At 35.0% G+C, this 20489-nt stretch overlaps 1 protein-coding gene across 1 annotated transcript in view; it reads left to right on the top strand.

The window, feature by feature from the left end:
• TRDN (triadin) overlaps positions 1 to 20489 on the top strand; it is an 862718-nt gene that overhangs the window by 243730 nt on the left and 598499 nt on the right. Inside the window, exons 14-20 of the mRNA XM_063919338.1 lie at positions 6021 to 6080; positions 7765 to 7821; positions 9065 to 9124; positions 12396 to 12452; positions 12637 to 12681; positions 13528 to 13710; positions 16286 to 16345. Of these exons, the coding sequence (XP_063775408.1) occupies positions 6021 to 6080; positions 7765 to 7821; positions 9065 to 9124; positions 12396 to 12452; positions 12637 to 12681; positions 13528 to 13710; positions 16286 to 16345 (522 nt within the window). The remainder of the gene's footprint in view (positions 1 to 6020; positions 6081 to 7764; positions 7822 to 9064; positions 9125 to 12395; positions 12453 to 12636; positions 12682 to 13527; positions 13711 to 16285; positions 16346 to 20489) is intronic.

Genomic DNA, 20489 nt, shown 5'->3' with positions numbered 1-20489 from the left:
ACTACAGTTCAAATAAAAAAACTACAAACAGAGCTCCAACGGGGTCATACAAATGTGGAGGCTGTAAAGCATGTGATTATATGATAAAAACAACTGAATTTAAAGACAAATATCAGAAAATACATAAGATCAGGGACTACATAAACTGTATGACATCTGGAGTGGTTTACTGCCTCGTCTGTACCTGTGGGAAAAGATACATCGGTATGACGACCAGACCATTGAAACAGAGGGGTTTGGAACATGTTGGTTCGATTAGAAATTGCCTTAAGGATTATAATAAATTTAAACAACTGACAACAGTCGCAAAACACTTCCATGAAAAACATGCTGGAAAAGTAACAGACCTTAAGGCATTTGGGATAGAACGAGTACATCTGGGAATAAGAGGAGGCAGCATAACACAAGAGCTGCTGAGAAAGGAGAGTCCGATGGACTTTTTTACTAGATGGATTACAACCAAACGGCATGAATGAACATATTAATTTTTCATCCTTCTTAGTTGGATGAATTCCCCTTCAAAGAAAACTTTTTCACAGCCCATGCTCCCAAAGAACTGGGAATACAGGATAGATCATAATAATTGATAACATTACCCCGAATAAAGCACATTTAACACAGCCATGTTTTTTCACGTTTTTTCACTTTTGTTTATGTTTGAACATTTTCACACATTTTGTTTACACAATTTTTTTGTTTCTGTCTTCACATTAGAATATACTAAATATATTCATTTATGCACTAGGCTAACAAAAAATACACAAATCACTTCAATAATTATTTTAGAGGGTTGGAAATGGTACGTCTGATAAATTTCATCACCTAATAATATTTCAAGTAAAACACGCACACGGAAATTTCACATCAAAAAGATACGGATGGCACAGCAACAATAACACAAAAATACACCCATATTACTCTTTATATACTGGGGTATAATTATGTTTCTTAGGGAATATGATTGATAACCAAATAATAACAATATACAGTATTTAAAAATATAATTATGGAATACATAGAAACATCAATTAATTCAGTAAAATTATTATAACATCTTTAAATAAATAAATTCATAGTAGGGTTGAAATTCGTTTATTCAGAAGGTGTAAATCTTCAAGCTTAAAACATTAGATGTAAACCACCAACAATATACTCTTCCTGGTAGCCCATTCCTCAATAGACAGTTTTCTGTATATAAATAATCCATGATTGGACATGGGATATGTCAATCAAATTGTGTGGCCAATGAAAGAAACTGACTGGGTATATAGCTCTCTCAGACCCGACAATCGGGTTTCCTATGATTAAGCTCATGTGAAACAGTCATTAGGAGACAGTTCACACGGCTGTGTGTCTGTCAATTAGCATTTTAAATGTTCAGTAACTGCACTTAAATGTATCCATTATTTAGACAAATGTACCACATGTATTTATTATTGTGACATAGCCCTGCAGCATACTTTGCAGCCGCAGCCGGAGCAGGACACACACCTGGCGGCTTCGCACTGACGGATATTGTTAGCAGTGCGTGTGGCCCGATACACGGGAGACGGTCAGCGGCGACGGCGGGATATACACCCGGCGGCCCCACATCAACGGACACCGCCAGTGGTGTGTGTAGCCTGGGAAACGGGAGGCGGCGGTCAGCGGCAGCACGCTGCTAAGTCTGCGGCTCCGACGAGCTGTGCCCCAGGCGGTCCCGTATTGACGGTGATCACATAGTGCATAGTCTGGGAGCTGAGAGCCGCGATAGATGGGTGCATGTTGAATATGCACTACATCTCCATAATAAGATACACTTATCCACTATTACCATACTATTATTGTTGAAAAGCATTGTAAATGGATAGTGTATAGGTGTCACAAATATATAGCCGCCTATTTTCTTATTGTCAAAATATTTCATTAATATTAAGAACTCACTTTCAGCTTCAAATAGCGGTTATTGTGTGGGACACAGTTTTATTACCTTTAATGGGATTGCTATTTGGACCCCTTACTATATATGTGGGTTTATAGATACAAGCCACGACCAGCAGATATTAGCTGGGGCACGTTGGAAAAGGACAACACACAATCCCTGGTTATATCATTATATAATACAATGCACCGATAAAACACATTAGCCACACCTTGCCAGTTGGCGAGATTCAAGACCAAGGTGCGACTGTGGATACACATTTTAAAAACATATGTGCCACACTTTTTCAACTGACATTAACTTTCAGTCAAAGTGCGGATGTGGGAATAGAAGCCATGATCAGGGAGCATTAGTTACCCAACAGCACAGCTTTTGTTATCATATAGGGCTTATTTCAAATCAGCAGGACTCCTGAATAACTGACAGGGAACATATTTTGTCCTTCAAACCCATGTGGCATGAACTAAGATCATTTATATAGGCTTGTAAAAATAGCATGCAGGTGGAGACAAATCAGTTTGGAAAGTGCCACATGTTTATGACCATCATCAGTATTCATCATAATTGGCATGATATCATATCTTTAACATAACCTATAGGTCAGGTGATCCCAAACAATAAATGACAATACAGAAAATTTATATTAAGAATTCCTTGTTTATTTACTTGATAGGGGGCTAGAAAAGACAACCCTGTGAGATAGATACCTAGGACAATGCAGGACAAATCATATATACCAGACAGGACCTGATAGTGTCTGATTATTAAACTTGAAAATAGTGATGCGCACACTACCAAGAAAGAGAGAGATTGTCAATTGAGAGTGATAACCCAGTCTTTAATAGCTCTCACAGAGGTACATTTAAAGGATACCATTGTTTCCATTTGGACATTAAATAAAAGATTATTGCAACAAATATGGATACATTCTAAACACTTGAAAGAGTGAAGAATAAATAGACAGCAGTGACTGAATTTTTAGTTTCATTTTCACATTTGTTTATTATTTTTGCACTTTTTTTCACATGCACAATATTTTCGCAGATGTTTTAAGATACAAATAAAAGTTATATTTTAATATTAGTGGTCAAATATCATTATTGATATTATACTTTAAGAATACTGTCACAAAGTCCGAGTGTGCCCATAATAGGGAATACTTCCTTCTTCTGGTCTTTCTAAATATATATAATTTATTCCCAGGAGCACCTCCCATACAATTTAAGTGACAATTAATAAATGAGATTTAAGTATATGGGAAAGGACTTTTTGTGACTTACTGGTAATCATTGACTAGCATATACATATGTCTGTGCGACCCTTTCTCCTCTTTTTTCGATACTAGTGGGTACTCCGGATCACATATGTGCAGTGATATATTCACTTAACATGTTTCTTCATGCTTATTGGACATACAGTTTCATCAGAAGGTAGACTGGTGTGTTAGGTAGTCCATATTTAAAGAACAAATAACCAATCAGATAGCGACCTTAATTAATGATGCATATGTGTGTAGATGGGGAGCACCCGACAATTAATTCCAACATCAGGTGAAACTTCACAGATCTTATTTCCATCCAACACAATTATGAAACAAAGAATTAAAAAAACATATATATATTTACACCCAACAACAATGGCAACAGAATATTGTTACTGGTTATTTTGTGATAAGTAGCTTATAGTTAGTAGCATAAAAAGGGCTACAAGTTTATTTCTGCAAAGGAGAGACATAGAATAGACCATATAAATTTATAAGTAAAATCAGCTTTAAAATGCTGATAAAGAGGAGCCTCTGTTAAGGGAGCATATAGCTCAGTGGTCTAGTGCGCTGTGTTACTACACAGATCAACTGGGGTTCAAATCCCAGTGGGGCTCGCTATAGATATTATTTGCTAATTTATGTAGTTATCTACACATTTATTGTATCTTATACATTTAACTGTTTTACTAAATACTCATTTGTTGTATAATTACTTTTACTAGCGCAACTTGACCTAAGCAACAAGAAATATTATATCTCACAAAAATGAAAAAATAAAAAATTTATAAATACACATACATATAGGAATAATTAAAAAAAAAATATAAACATTTTTTGTTGTTATTTTGGAACTCAACATACTGCAGAGCTAAAGATATTATACATACATTTATAACACCCAATAGCTGGTAAGATATCTAATATCGAGTATGTACCATAGAGTACACACACATACATCAAATAGTGTATTTCCTTTTTGGATTTATATATGCTCAACAAAAGGGATATCACTTGGGAATAGAAAATTCAAATGTTATTCATTTCAATGGAATCATTTAATCCATTCGGAAATAACATCCCCAGGGAGAAGATCCAAAACGCTTTGCGTTTACATAGAAAATGGAATCTGTCTCCCCCTCTTGTGGTTCTCGCTACATGCTCAACACCTTGTATACTGATAACAGAGCTGTTACTGTTATGTTTGTGTTTTACATATCGAACTAGACTATGTGTGCTCAAACCTCGTCTGATGTTATTTTTGTGTTCTAAAAACCGAATATGAAGCATCCTCGTCGTTCTCCCGATGTACTGTACTCCACATATACAAGTTATTACATAAATAACATAGGATGTACGACAGTCAATATTGCCTTGGATTTTGAAAAAGTTTCCATAGGAATGAGACTTAATAGCAGTACTTTTATCAACCATATGGCTACAAGTAGAGCAGCCTATTTTTCTACACTTAAAATTTCCCTTTCCTCTCGAGTAGTTTGAAAGCCAAGTACTCTTATTTGTAGATTTCGTATCATGTGATTTGTAGTGACTAGGTGTTAGAAGATTGCGTAAGTTGGATGCCTTTTCAAAATAACAAAGGGTCTATCTTCTAATTCTTTGGAAAGTATCTTATCTGTTTTCAGAATGGGATAATTCTTTTTAATAATGTGTTTAATCTCTTTTGATAACGCATTATATTTAGTGATAAATCTTGGTTGATGTTCTGAAGCAAGATAAATATCATCGTTTGTACGTTTATAAGTCAAAAGACATTGTCTATCACAATTCAGAGCTGACTCAAAGGCCTGCTTAGTGAGTTCTGTTGGATAACCCTTTCATCAAAAGATACAGTTAATTACAGTTAATTCTAAAGCTTGCGTCTTTTCACAGCACACCTGTATTTTTACAGCATACAAAACAGGGCCAGTGTACCTTTACAACACCCCTGTATTTTTTTTTTTACAGAATACAGGACAGAACTAGCACCCCTGTATTTTTACAGCATACAGTACAGTTACACTGTACAGCACAAGGAAAGCCAGGACAGTAACACCCATGTACAGGTGCAGCACCCCTAACAGCACATGACACCACAGTAACAGGACAGCACCCCTAACAGCACAAGAACACCACAGTGACAGGACAACACCCCTAGAGCACACAGTGACCCTACCTGATGCCACCACCCACAGAGAGAGACAGAGGTCTGTCTCCCTCACTCACTCTCCAAGTCAAGAGTGAAAATGGCGGTGATGTGCAGCTCTTTATATGGAATCCAAAACCCATGAGAATTCGACAGTGGGGTGATGATGTTTATGCTTGTTCTGGTATCCGAGTCTGAACCAAATCCACTCATCTCTAATTTATAATCTAACCTGAAATTTGAACACATTCATCAAACATGCTAGACATATGGTAAACAAATTTTCAAACATGCTGGTCAAATGTGCTTGGTTCATGTATAAGACCACGATTATATTGGACTATCAGCAGACTTGAGACTCCTTGAAGAGCCCAAAACCTGCTCGAACAGGCTCAAACTGTGGTTGAATCTCTCATTAGTTACTTTTGTGTAGGTTCAAGAAACTACAGTATTTGGAAAAGTCATTTAAAAATGGTTAGGGCGCTTCTATAATACATTTTTCTTCCAGGGTTCATAATGTAATATTAACGTCTGAAATATTGAAGTTTGCTTACACTAAGCTAAACTGGCACTTGAGGAACATAGATTATCACAGTCATTATTACATTCAACATACAGTATGTTTGTTTTATGCTTTAAAATATGTATTTTTTAATGTAGTGATCCATCATTTGTTTATGTCTTTTTTATTCCAGAAACCACAAAAGAAAAACATGTAAAGAAGGAGAAAACTGAGAAAAAGGCTTCAGCTAAAGGTCAAAAATTATCCATAATTTTTATACATTTTACTGACTCTAATCATAAAAAAATAAAATGACAAATTGTCACAATTAATTAAAGTTTTTTTCTATTTATATAGTTATATTTATTTAGATTCCAGCACGTCCCATGTTGTTTGTGCCACACACTAGTGCCACTTAGCACAGGCGTGCGCAGAGACTGACTGGAGGGTGCCGCTCCGGACTTCCCCCCCCCTCCACGGCATTATAGTGATCTCTCACCTCCCCTGTCCTGGATATAGACTGCTCACCTGGTCCGCTCACCTGGGCCGCCCAGGTGAGCAGTTTATATCCAGGACAGGGGAGGTGAGAGAACACTATAATGCCGTGGAGGGGGGGAAGTCCGGAGCGGCACCCGCCAGTCAGTCTCTGCGCACGCCTGTGCCACTTAGCTTAGTCATACGGCTACATCATTGCACCTCTTTTACTTCTTTACATGATGTACTGTTTGGGGACTAATTTTTTTAAGTGCCATCCTGTCTGCAACTGCAGTGCCACTCCTAGATGGGTCAGGTGTTTGTGCCGCACACTTGTGTCACTTAGCTTAGTCATACAGCTACCTCATTGCACCTCTTTTACTTCTTTTGCATGATGTGCTGTTTGGGGTCTAGTTTTTTTTTTAAGTGCCATACTGTCTGCAACTGCAGTGCCACTCCTAGATGGGCCAGGTGTTTGTGCTGCACAAGTGTGTCGCTTAGTTTACTCATACAGCTACCTCATTGCACCTCTTTTACTTCTTTTGCATGATGTGCTGTTTGGGGCCTAGTTTTTTTAAGTGCCTTCCTGTCTGCAACTGCTGTGCCACTCCTAGATGGGCCAGGTGTTTGTGCCATACACTTGTGTCACTTAGCTTAGTCATACAGCTACCTCATTGCACCTCATTGCACCTCTTTGCATGATGTGCTGTTTGGGGCCTAGTTTTTTTAAGTGCCATCCTGTCTGCAACTGCAGTACCACTCCTAGATGGGCCAGGTGTTTGAGCCGCACACTTAGCTTAGTCATACAGCCACCTGCTGCAACCTTTTGGCCTAAAAACAATATTGTGAGGGGTGAAGTGTTCAGAATAGACTGGAAATGAGTGGAATGAATGTTATTGAGGTTAATAATACCATAGGATAAAAATTACCCCCAAATTCTGTGATTTTAGCTGTTTTTATGTTTTTTTCAAAAATGATCCACATCTAGAACCAAAACCAAAACACAAAAGGGTGGTTTTTGCAAAACCAATCCAGATCCAAAACACGAGCATGGAACCAGAACCAAAACCAAAACACAAAACATGAAAAGTGCTTGCCGCACATCTCTAGTTTGAGCTTGATAGTAGCAAAGTAAACATTCCCTTTCTTGTTTGTTTTGTGCTTATACATTTTTTGTTTTTTGTTCATTTTAAGTAACATTTTAGAAACATTTTGAAAAATAAAAAGTAAAGTCTTAGATGGCGAAAATAAATAACCCTTTGCTTAAACATATAGAACCAATCTATTTATTTTCCTTATTGGTAAAAATACAGCTACAGATCATTTCATTGCTATACAGTACACTTATTACATATAATATTTTACCTCTTAACAAAACCTCTGTCACATATGTAATGTAAATATATTATTGTGATTATTATATACACTGAAGTAGTTTACTGTATGTTTTTATCTTATTTTAGAAACTAAAAAGGAGGAACCAAGAGTGAAAGACAAAATTAAAAAGCCAACAACCAAAGGTACATAAGTTAATAAAAACAAAGCTATCACCCTAGTCTATATGCTCTTTACCACTCTGAGATTGAGTCCCCTATTAGCAATAATGTACACAGAATTTTTTTTACAAATGCCCTGATCCACCATCTACAATGAACTAGTTGGGAAGATTTGCACTGTTACTGCCATTGCTCCATGATACTTCTGAACAAAACAAAAATATACTAATATTGCAGCTTGAAGATATCAAAGTTTTATAGAATTTGAAAACCATGTTATCAAAATGCCCCATAAAGCCAACATCTCTGTAATGTAACTATGGCCCTCATTCCGAGTTGATCGGTCGCAAGGCGAATTTAGCAGAGTTACACACGCTAAGCCGCCGCCTACTGGGAGTGAATCTTAGCTTCTTAAAATTGCGACCGATGTATTCGCAATATTGCGATTACTAACTACTTAGCAGTTTCAGAGTAGCTTCAGACTTACTCTGCCTGTGCGATCAGTTCAGTGCTTGTCGTTCCTGGTTGACGTCACAAACACACCCAGCGTTCGCCCAGGCACTCCCACCGTTTCTCCGGCCACTCCTGCGTTTTTTCCGGAAACGGTAGCGTTTTCAGCCACACGCCCCTGAAACGCCGTGTTTCCGCCCAGTAACACCCATTTCCTGTCAATCACATTACGATCGCCGGAGCGAAGAAAAAGCCGTGAGTAAAATTACTTTCTACATAGCAAAGTTACTTGGCGCAGTCGCAGTGCGAACATTGCGCATGCGTACTAAGCGGATTTTCATTGCGATGCGATGAAAAATACCGAGCGAACAACTCGGAATGAGGGCCAATGTCTCTTCAAGTTTATAAACGGGGGCACCTACAAGTTTGGGGTCAGGAATTGGGATTGAACCAACAACATGCTTTCACTTACAATTTGTTTTGTAATTTTTTCCCCATTGTCTAATTACTATAGCTGGTTTAAATCAAAACATTGCAAAATAAATAGCATAAAAAATATTTATAAAGGCTGGATAAAAGATTTTTTTTTCACTCTTATAATCTAGAACAAGTCTATTTCATTATTTTTTTGGTGACAATACAGTCAAAGCTGTTTGGTAATTTTAACCATATTCACTTGAATCTTAATCCAAATAAAGCAATTATGAACTATTCAAAGTTCTTAAAAAAATAAGTTCTTCTATAATTGTGAATATTATTTTAGTAATTATTGTTTACACTTTAGAAGTTGATACATACTTCTATTCCTTTATTTCAGAACCTGTAAAAGAGGAACCAAAAGTAAAGGACAAAACTGGAAAAAAGCCTCCAATCAAAGGTTCATAATTTTATAAACAAAGCTATAAAAACAAGTTAAAAGTATTCATGTTACTGGAAAGTCCGTTTAGTGTAATATAATAAATCACATCAATGTTTACTAACTCTCTCCGTGTTTAATAATAGTCAACTTTTGTCATGAAACATTTAGTATGTCACCAGATCAATGGAATACAGTATCAGTTGGCATATTTTTTGTTGGGAATCTGGAGATGGAATTACATGAATTAATCTACTAAGGGTAATTTATGTATGTGACGTAATGGCGGCACTCCAAAACTTTCAATCAAATGTAAAAAGTGCTTTTTATTTCAACGTTTCCTGAACCAGTCCCGTCGTCAGGAAAAACCCTAAGGGTAATTTATAAATAAACAAAAATACAGATGCATAGTAGATATGTAGGAATAGTTGCAATTTTTTTTTTAAAAGTGGAGCTATTACCCCTAGCAAAGAATTCAATTCTAGCTATCATTTACGAGGTACATTCTAGAATATGACCGCTAGAATCTGATTGGTATCTATGGCCATTGCCTTTACTTCCTTTTGATAATATTTATTAAATGTACCCAGTTTTCCTTCTCCTTTTGTGACTTTGCACAGCTATTTCTGTGTGATGACAACCATCTATATGGATAAGTGAATTGATTTGCTTCCCAATATGGCAGTGAACACATGAGTTCAACATTCTTTTCCCTGAATCTGATGGAAGAAGCTCACAGCATTGAGGTTGTTTTTGAGGAATGTCTGTAAACTGCATTATCTATTATACCTTGTACTGTGCCCAAATTCAAAAACAAGATTTCATGTTGCAGGATGCAGGGAATACAGTATATGTGACATTCCAGATTTAGTGAGTGGCAAGAAGGTTGCTCAGATCAGCCATTATATTTAGTTTTGTCACTTTTCCCTATCCAGCACACTTTATATGGAAAAAGATTTAAAAAATTGATCACAAGAATTATAGATGTTTCAAATATTTCTTTAGACTTGTTATTTATTTAACCTTTACATGGGGTTAATAGTAACATTGGAACGTGTAATTATTTATGGTAGTGGACCAAACTTGAAAGTAGCAAAACAATAACAACAAGCCAGGGTATTATAAAAATAGGAGGTGTGTCTCCTGAGGTAACAAAAGCATAGAATGTTCAGAAATTAGCCAAGGCATCAAGAATCATGCAAAAATCATATAAAATATAGTTAGAATTGAAACAAAGATAACTAGTTGTTATCTGAAAATAAATTACAACTATGTTCAAAATTCAATTCCATCTTTCTACAGTAACTCTGGCAATGACATTTTTGCCACCTAAAACTATGGTATAATTGATAGTAAAATAACAAAAACCTGTAATTGGATTGGAATGTGAATGAGCAAATTCTGTAATTACCTAATATGTGTAAATAAATCCATCAAATACAATATGTGACTATCAATTTTTATTGATTTTATATATTAAGCAAATAAATAGGAAATATGCAACTTTTTTACAGGTCATATAGATTATAGCTAACTTCTTTGGTTTTACTTAGAACAGAATTATCATTACTTATTCTGAGCATATGTATGTTAAACACTCAGGGACTTATGTAGAATTGAACATACATCTGCTCTATTTGCATAAAATGTAAATTTCCATTTAAAAACTTGGTCACACATATATTTTTATGCAGATTAAATTGCATATTACACTGGTGACTCCATACAAGTAGATAGTAGGAATGAATGGGTGAACAAACCTAGGACAAAGACAGTAAGGGAGTGTTCATGTACAGTATCTGGAACTGTGTTATATCTGGGTGCAGATGTGTGTAGTCCTGCCAGAAAGCATATTTCTGGTGGATGCTGAAGGACTGGTGCAATGTGATGCATTGATGATGATGATGATGATGATGATGATGACGACGACGACGAGAAGCAGCAATAGTTATAAACTTATGATTGGCTGATTGTGGATAGACCTCTGCAGCTGCTATCAATTAATTAATTAATGTGGCTGCTACAGTATACTAAATAAAGTTGAGGACCTCTAATCACAGAACGTAATTGGTATTTCTAACCTGAGGCAGGAAAGGAGATTCCAATTTGATTTTTAAAGGATATTATAAAATATTATTTTATTTAATTTCACTTAATTAATTTTGTGTTTTTATTTAGGTTAGTATTTAATTATAATTTAAATATTAAGTGCAAGTTTATTTTATTTATTGATGACCCTGTCAACCCAATATTATATGTTGTGTACATTACACTTCATTCCATTTTTTTTACTGTACAAATAAGCAAATGCATTTTTGTATTTACTACTACATACAATGCCATGCCACATCTTTATACTTTTATGAGGTAAAGGTGGGACAGGGTTAGTGTTGTAGAGTTGGACACATCTTAAGCTGTAACTAACTATACATATGCACATAAATGTGCTTACTCATCTGTGCATCTTTTCCCGTGAAAGTTCAGGGCATAAAAGCATAAAAATCTACTTAAGCCCCACTGTGTCAATACTGCGCTACTTATTTTAACATATTTAAAGAGATTTAAATTAGATTTTATGGCTGAGTTCACCTCTGAAAACATGTGGAGCGGCATCCCATAGCCAGGGTGTTTTATCCATAAGGCTCCATTAGGATGAAGCCTAGGGGCCTTGCAGGGACTAGGGGCATGTTAATTTTTTTCCGCTGTTGACTCCAATTATTAAAGACCAGTGGACCAATAGCACACTAGTGCTATTTCAAAAGAAAAAGAAAATGAAGAATCATTGTGCTGTGAGAAAGAGGTCAGAAGACTTTATTTTACCTGGGTATCGGTGTCCGTGTGAATACGAAAAAGTGCAAATGATGGCATAATCCCTGCTTCCTAAACATCAGCTGTAGTGGGGTGAAAGAATACCTGAAATCTCTGACATTTGTTAATATGGCCTTGCCCATGGCTTGAGTGCACCTTGGGCTTTTTTCTATCATATGTCCATATAATTCTCAAAGTAAATGTTTCATTCCATTTATTGTCAAAATGACTTAAAAGGTCAGTTTAAGTTCCACTCAGAGCTATATAGTTTTTTTTACTGATAATAATACTTAGGAATTTATTTAACATTCCATATTGGAAATGCATTGCAACATCCTTGCACCACAACCAGGCACTCCAAAGTTATATTTCTTTATTTTTTATTATGGATATTTATATATTTTGTTATGCATCATAATCCACTTAGTGAAAAGTTTTTGCTTGTTACCTTTCTAATATATATCCACCATTCTTTTTCTAATAGTTGCCAAAGAAGAACCTGAAAAAGCGGTAAAAACTGAGAAGAAAACCCAGGCAAAAGGTATTCGTTTCAGGAGTTTGTTTCATTCCTAAAAATTTAAAACATACAGTACTGTATTTTAGTATAAAATAAAAAACATTGCTAAGTATGAGACATTTGTTATATCTTATTTTGTTGCACTGATCCTCCGCTTCCATATTGCTACCATTCTGATATATGTCCATCATTCTTTTTCCAATAATAGTTGCAAAAGAAGAGGTTCAAAAAGTTGTAAAAACCAATGCCAAAGGTATGAGTAATTTCAGGATTTTTATTTCTACAAATTTGAAACATACTGTACAGTAATTTAGTATGTACAATAAATGAAAAAAAAACATTGCTAATTATTTCTTTATTAAGATTATAGATATTGGGGGAATTCTATTGTTATTACCCAGTTTTGTTATATCATTGTTATTACCAATTGTAAAGTGCAACGGAGTTTGCTGCGCTATATAAGAAACTGTTAATAAAATATGTGAATCAAATCAAGGCTTTTCAGTTTTCCTAGTCCTACACTATGTGAGGATTTTTATGTACTGTATGGCTTGCAGGCTTATCTTTGAAGGAAAACTATAGCATTAATACATTGTATGTTTACTGTATGTATATATATATTTTTATATATATATATATATATATATATATATATATATACAGATGGAGCCCTGCTTATCTATCCCATTAATAGGATTAACTGAGCCAGTGCTGTCGGACTTAATCCCCTTGTGTAGTTTGTTCTCTCTGTATTGAATTGCAACTGAGAACAATAGATTAAAGGTTTATGCTAATAAACCTTGGTGCACCTTGGCGCCTAGAGAAGATTAGATGAGCGAGGCTCCATCTGTATATATATATATATTTATATGGATTTACATCTGTGAAGACAAGCACTAACATGACCTTTATTCACTATAATGCATTTATATTGATGTCCCGCTATCAGACATAAAAGATAGAGCAGCAGCATTTTCCTTCTACTCTTCAAAATAATAAATGCATTACGTGAAAATGATGAACTGTAACTGTATTTAGTGTACAGAACCCTTTACACCTATATGGCAAGCAATGTGTATTTATGCTTTAATGTCTTTAGATGAAAAGAAAACTAAAGTCTCTCAGAAAGAAGTAAAAGCTGAGAAAGAGGGAAAGGCAAAAACCTCAGACAAAGTGGCAACAAAAGACTTAAAGGAAGTAAAAGCTGTTGAAGAAACCAGGACAAAGTCTAAGCCCAAGGAGGTTGGAAAGGATAAGGTGGAAACCAAAGTTGAGTTGAAAGGTAAAATAACACAAAATAATATTTAGCACACATTCTGTACCATGGTAACCAGCAGATATATTTTCTACCTTGCTGGGTTAGAATATGAGTATTCATGTCCAAATTAATGTCTAAAGAAGGAATATCCCAATTTAAACTTCCAATTCACCCATAGGGCTGCTAGCAGTATTGTATTAGTATGTATATGTAGTTAAGTCTGCTGTAAAGTGCAAATGTTGCTAAACTAACTCACCCCATTAATACATCACAGATAATTGGATTGACCCCTAGGTATTTAAGAGTAGAGATACACCCCAGTTTCTGATCATGTAAAGCAAAGAAGTCCCTCTTTTTGCCAGATGCTCTTTCTTCTGAGTGTACCTACCTGAACCCATCTTCAGTTTCTGGAGTCACTTAAGGCTGTATATTGATAGCACTAATTTATCCAAAACATTCAAGCAGCATGCACATCACATAAACATTCAAGCAGCATGCACATCACATATGGGTAATAAGGTTCTGCTATCTGGATGTGACAAGGGTATTTATTATATTATTCCAGAACAATGAGAAAGTGCTAGACAAGGTGATAACATGTGTCGTTGTGTTACCTGGTGTCTCCAGTCATTGATCAGTATGGTAGTTTGAACTACAGTATGGTGTCTTTGAACCATAATGATTCAATTCTCTTTATATAGTCAATGATTCTCAGACAAAGCATATTAATAGTGATTTGGTTGTTTAATAGCAAATGACAGGGTCCTAGAACAATTTTTCTGCCTCCTTTTATCAGTCACATGATTTGTATTGTGTTTTGGAATGTATCAAATTCATATTAGACTAAATATTGAATGTAATGTTGTTTTAATGTTTTTATGAAGCAGAACCATATAGTATGTATTAGGATGAATAAGAAGTAGCTTTAATTACAAAAATGTATCCATTATTTTGGAAATTCAAAGTGACAACTATATCTTGTGTTTAGCAGGACCTAAATATGTCTAAAACTCTTAGAACTGGGCTATATCTCAGTTCTGCATTCCTGTGTGATAAAGTAAAATGAGTTGTTTTATTAACATTACTCTAGATATCTTGAAAATAATTGACAATCAAAACAACTTATTTTAATGACAGAAATCTTTGTATTTTCCACTTTATATCACTTAAATATTCTCTCAGTTTCACAGTTACATTTAACTTAGGGATGGGCAAATTGATATCACATTGATAACATTATTATTATGATTATTATTATTATTATTATTATGTTCACACATGACATGCCCTAGAGAGGGCATAACAGCTCAAGATGTTAATTTGCTGATCAGTAGTGACATTCACAAGGGACAATGTTCAACCACTGTTTGCCAGCTACTGTAAAAAAGGAAGGCCTCTACATCTCAAAAAGATATACAGTACAATGAGATCAGAGAGAACTTTTAAGAAGATTTCTGAAATTAATTGATATATAGATATAAATGTTGCTATGTGATGTATTGAACACAAGAGAACATGTTTAACATTTTAGACATAGACCATGATGTATCAAAGAACACAATCATATTATTTATTCACCCATTTTTTTATTTTTATAAAATTGCATCTGATATGTGGCATTCTTAAAGATGAATGTGGCAAAAAAACTGTACTGAATGCGGGTAACAGCATATTGCTGATTTGCGAACCGAATTTCATCCAAAATGCATTTTTCATCAATCCACTTGCTACATTGCATCATTTGGATAGATCCCAAGTTGGAAAACCTCTAAACATGCAATTTTGTGTTTAATAATTACAATTTGCAAACCATTTAAAATCTAATTTCAAATTGCAAGGGGATAAATCCACACCTTAATATATCTCGCCATGAAATAAATGTTCTAAGCCTCTTTGTACAGCTGTTTAGGATAAAATATCACCTTTCCTGAAGAAACTAATCTACACCTGAACAAGTTTGGAGAGTTTTATCTTGATATGTACTTTAATTTGAACAGAATTGTATAATATTAATACATATCCTTATAAGTATTGGAAATCATATGGCACTTTCAGTTATCCAGTTCGTAAACTGTTGGTATGTTTAAACTACACTAATAAAAAATAAATACAACAAACTTATTTATACTGCAGTTTAATACTAAAATATCAATGCATAACTTACTGCTTTAATCAACAAATATTCTTCCTTTTATTGGGTAATTTTATATGCAATGCAAGCAGGATGTTTTGCTGAAGCTATTGCAATAAAAGCCCAGCAATCATATTTTAGATTGTTTTAGAGTTGTGTCCAAGGACAGGTTTTTTAATTGGATTATAATCAAGCCATAAATACTGTATGCGATTATTTGTACAGTATTTATTTTAGAACACTCAGCTGTACATTGTGTACTAAATCAGATCTTTAGCACTGTATACCAAACTATGCAAAGTATTTAGCTATTCAGTTACTTCTTTGATGCAGACTATGCTGTATAATGTAATTGATAGACTACACTTCACTTTCTAGATAATTATATGGAGTCTTGATTGCACTAAAGCAAAGCAGAATTATTGTATCCTCACTGTTGACTGGTCTTCTTCCTTTCTGTTTCATTAGATCAGTATCAGTTCTGTCGCTATGTGGTTGACATGTATGCTCACGGGGATTTATACACAGGTATTTTACAAAGCTCTTGTGCGCTGGCTTAATATACTGTGCTTTTCTCAAAGCATTAACTTACATTTGCATTTAATTCTTCTGCATAAGATACTGTCGCAGAGAAAACTCTTTAATAAAGACAAGAACTAATAGCTAATTGTGCCTAAAGCTGCATGGATAGTACTTTTGGAAATTTCTTATTAATGGGGTTTACCTGTCACACAAGTCTAATTAAAAGGTGATGTGCAATGATAAGTCTCATATTGTACAAGCAGCAATCCCTCATACTACACATTATAGTGTAACAAATCATTCCAGCCAGACAGTACAATGGTTCCTCTAATTAGTCTCATGTTACTGTGAGAGAACTTTTCTTTGTTATCCATATTGTCATCCACGGAAAGAAAAACCTTTTTCCTTTTTGCTAATAGATGCTAAACTATATAATGCTTCATACAAAGTGTACAATGGCTGTGCATGATTCTGGACATGAGCATAATAGCGAGTCTAGGCACCAGTAAACAAAAATATAGTATATCAATTCTTTTTAACTACCACAGAGAAAATTGAGCCTAGTGGCAGCTGCGGCCCGTTGGCTGCAGCGCAGATCATACATTGTATGGGAGGGCGGATAACATATATAAACATACATGTAATGTTGTAGAGTACAAGCAATATATGTGCTGACTGCCTTTCCTCGGGGATCAGTAGTGTTTCACTGAGCCGCCGCTGCACACGGGAAGCAGTACTCAGCTTGTCTATCCTCTATAAGACTATCCCCAGACTCCTGTGAAAATAGCCAATGGGAGTCTGGGTGGGCTTAGCAAGATGAAGTAAAGCCAAATGATGCATCCCAGGTACAGTGGCGGCATTGAAACTCACAGCACTGCTGATCCCTGAGGAAAGGCAGCCTGCACATATATTTTTTTTAAAAACAATTTTATTTTATTGAAGCTTAATGTGACAATAAAGTAATTTAAGCTTCAAAATAACAATATATGAACATGCATATCAAAGTCCATAGCAGCACAGAACAACGGGAAAAAAAGAAAGAAAGAAAGAGGAAACAGATAACAATGAAATCACTGCACTGACACAACTATTAGGTAAAAGTGATCTGAAACCAAGTTTAGCAATATATAAATTCAAAAGGAAATTGGAGGAGTCATTAAGGAAAATACTGATCTCATACTACAAAGTGTTATGAAAACTTTGAGATATAGCCTCTTTAGCAGAAATCGGCAGAATCTCTATGAAAAATGACTCCTACCATTCCATATGGAAAATTAAAAATAGTTTCTCTTTGCATAATTTGAGAGATGGTGGGGTGCTCTGTATCCATACTTGTAAAATAGTTTTGTGGGCAGCTTTTGAAACAAAAGTTTTTGAAAATCTCTTGGAACTCTAAAATCTAGAACTACTGTAGAAAGCCATAAATTGCCCACTCTAGAGTGAGATGGGCATAACTAACTTATGGTCAGTTGTAAAATGCCAAACTTTCAGCCAAAGGCTTTTAACAAAAGGGCAAGTCCATGGACAATGATAAAGATCTTCAGAAGTGTGAGAGCATTTGGGGCAAGCAGAGCTCTCCAAAATACCCATGAGGAATTACTTAAAAGGAGAAATATAAGAGCGATGGAAGACATTAAGATACTTTTATTGCAAATTTGGCTACCGGAAAAGTATTAATACAATACAATACTATATCTAGGAGGTCATCCGTTGATAAAAAAGGAAAATGTTCCAACCATTGGGCCATACCTGTCCACAAAGAGGAGTATTCTACAGAGGCTCTGACACATCCATAATATGAAGAGATTACCCCCTGGATAAGGGAGGTACCAATAATGAAAAGTCCAGAAAGTTGGCCCAATCCTCCGCTGGGATAGGCCTTGAGATTTTGCTCATGTAATATTGAGCCTGAACAAAAGAAAAGCCAGAGACACCAATTATAGGAAATCTAGCAATGGCTTTAGAATGGGACATAGGTTTATGTATATATGTGAAGCCTCACCATTCTTAAAACTTAGGTTTGTAAAAAGGGCAGATGGATAGAGTAATATGGGCTCAAATTAAATGTATGTCTTAATAACAACCACATTTACATTGTAGTCTTTAGAAGGGGATTGTCAAGAATTTCCGTAGTTATATCTCTGTCTACCATATGTAAAAAAAACACACCAAAGAAACTCAAAACAGAAAATCTTGCTCCAGTGGAGTATTAGCATAGATATGGGGAGCTGTCAACCAATCCTTTAAATAGCAAAGCAATGGCGCATAATTATGTCAGCTCATAACGTCAGCTCACAACGTTTGATAATGCCATTCCATTTGGCCTGACATGCAGTAATTTAATCATTTTAAATTTTGCTCTCCTATTAGTCCAAATAAAGTTATAAAATAGTTGTATAATGAATAAAGTAACCTTCTGAGATAAAAAAAAAATTGGAAGCACTTGGAGGGGATACAGAAGTTTTAAGTAAACCATACATAAAAGATTTTCTCTACCAAAATAGGAAAGCTGGAAATGACCTAATTCTCCCATTTCAGCAGAAAGTTTAGTCGGTCTTTTCCATATATTATATTTGCAGCACATATATTATATACAACATTACATGTATGTACATACATTACATGTAATCTTTAAATAATTTTTAAACTACAATTTACAAATGTATAGATTGTTCTGTTGTAATCTGGCACACATGTTGCGCCTCTGTTGCTAAATTTTAATGCTATGAAAATTAATTGTATTTTTGTAGCATAGGAACTAAAATATGCAATTTGGTATTAGCCAAGATTCTGAAATAGATATGTTCATCTGGTGTTTAAACTGGTTATTTAAAAACTAAACTGTTTGCCCAATATTTTATATTTCAATTAATAGATAGACTAAACTGTTTGCCCAATATTTTTATATTTCAATTAATAGATAGATAGATAGATAGATATTGTTATGCCAGAAAATAATTTCAAATTATTTGTCTGAACTTATCATGATCATCTAACATGTACCAGTGTTGCCTAATAAGACTTCGCTTTGGCACAAGTCTTGTTTGCCAATCACATATTGTCTGTCAACCATTTACCATGTTGCCCTCCCCCTCCCCCCCAATCATCTGGTATGAATAGTTGCATGCTAGTATATTGCTTCTTGATTGTTATCCTTTGCAAAGTTATTCTTGATGCTAAATAAATCTGCATAATTTATTTAAGACAAATATTTAAAATAACTTTCTGCAATTCAGTCGGTGAAACTTACTAATGTTTGCATATGGTACTTTGGTTCATGAAATCACAAAATCACAATAAACCTGTAAAAAGCATTTAGTGTTGCAATTTAATACAAAAGAACCTGAGTCTTCCACATTTATTTATACAGTATTTCCTCTTAAAACATCTTTCAATAAAGTTGGTTTTGTGATGGAGTGCAATAGATTAGCTACAGTATATACCATTCATGGTTCTTATTTTTGAGTATCAGGTACCATGATCAATATACTGTAGGTGTCCAATGACGGTAGCTCTAATATACTGTAGCTTTTTTTTTTTTTTTAAAGCTACTGTAGTACCACTAGAGAGCTTTAGCAATCACCAAGGATCTTGGCTCTGGCTGGCATTAAGAGAGAACACTGGAATGAGGTCATAACACTCTGAAATGATATATTTTTATCTGAACAATAATGTAACATATGACTCAAAAGTGCAGTTTTCTTTTATACATTGGCACAATGCCATGAACTTATGTGATGTGACTAACCACTGAATTGTATAGGTAATCATAAACATTAAGCTGCTGACGTATGCTGGGAAATAAAGTTTATAAGCAATTGGAACACCACTCATTGCACTGCAGAGGGTCTTAATTAGATTTATAAGCAATTTCAATAAAAGTGTACAAATTTGCAACTGGAGAAATCATATTTTTGATCTAAGGGATGCAAATGCATTTTATAAACACATATAGTAGACTTTTTTTCACACTAAGGGGAGATGTACTAAGCAGTGAAAAGAGAGACGTGAGCCAGTGGAGAAGTTGCCTATGGCAACCAATCAGCTCTGAAGTAACATTTATAATTTGCATACTATAAAATCATACAGAGCAGCTGATTGGTTGCCATAGGCAACTTCTCTACTAGCTCACTTCTCCACTATTTTCACT

Source organism: Pseudophryne corroboree, chromosome 4 (genome assembly GCF_028390025.1).
Source record: "Pseudophryne corroboree isolate aPseCor3 chromosome 4, aPseCor3.hap2, whole genome shotgun sequence".
NCBI lineage: Eukaryota > Metazoa > Chordata > Amphibia > Anura > Myobatrachidae > Pseudophryne > Pseudophryne corroboree.
This window is presented reverse-complemented; position numbering and strand designations above follow the sequence as displayed.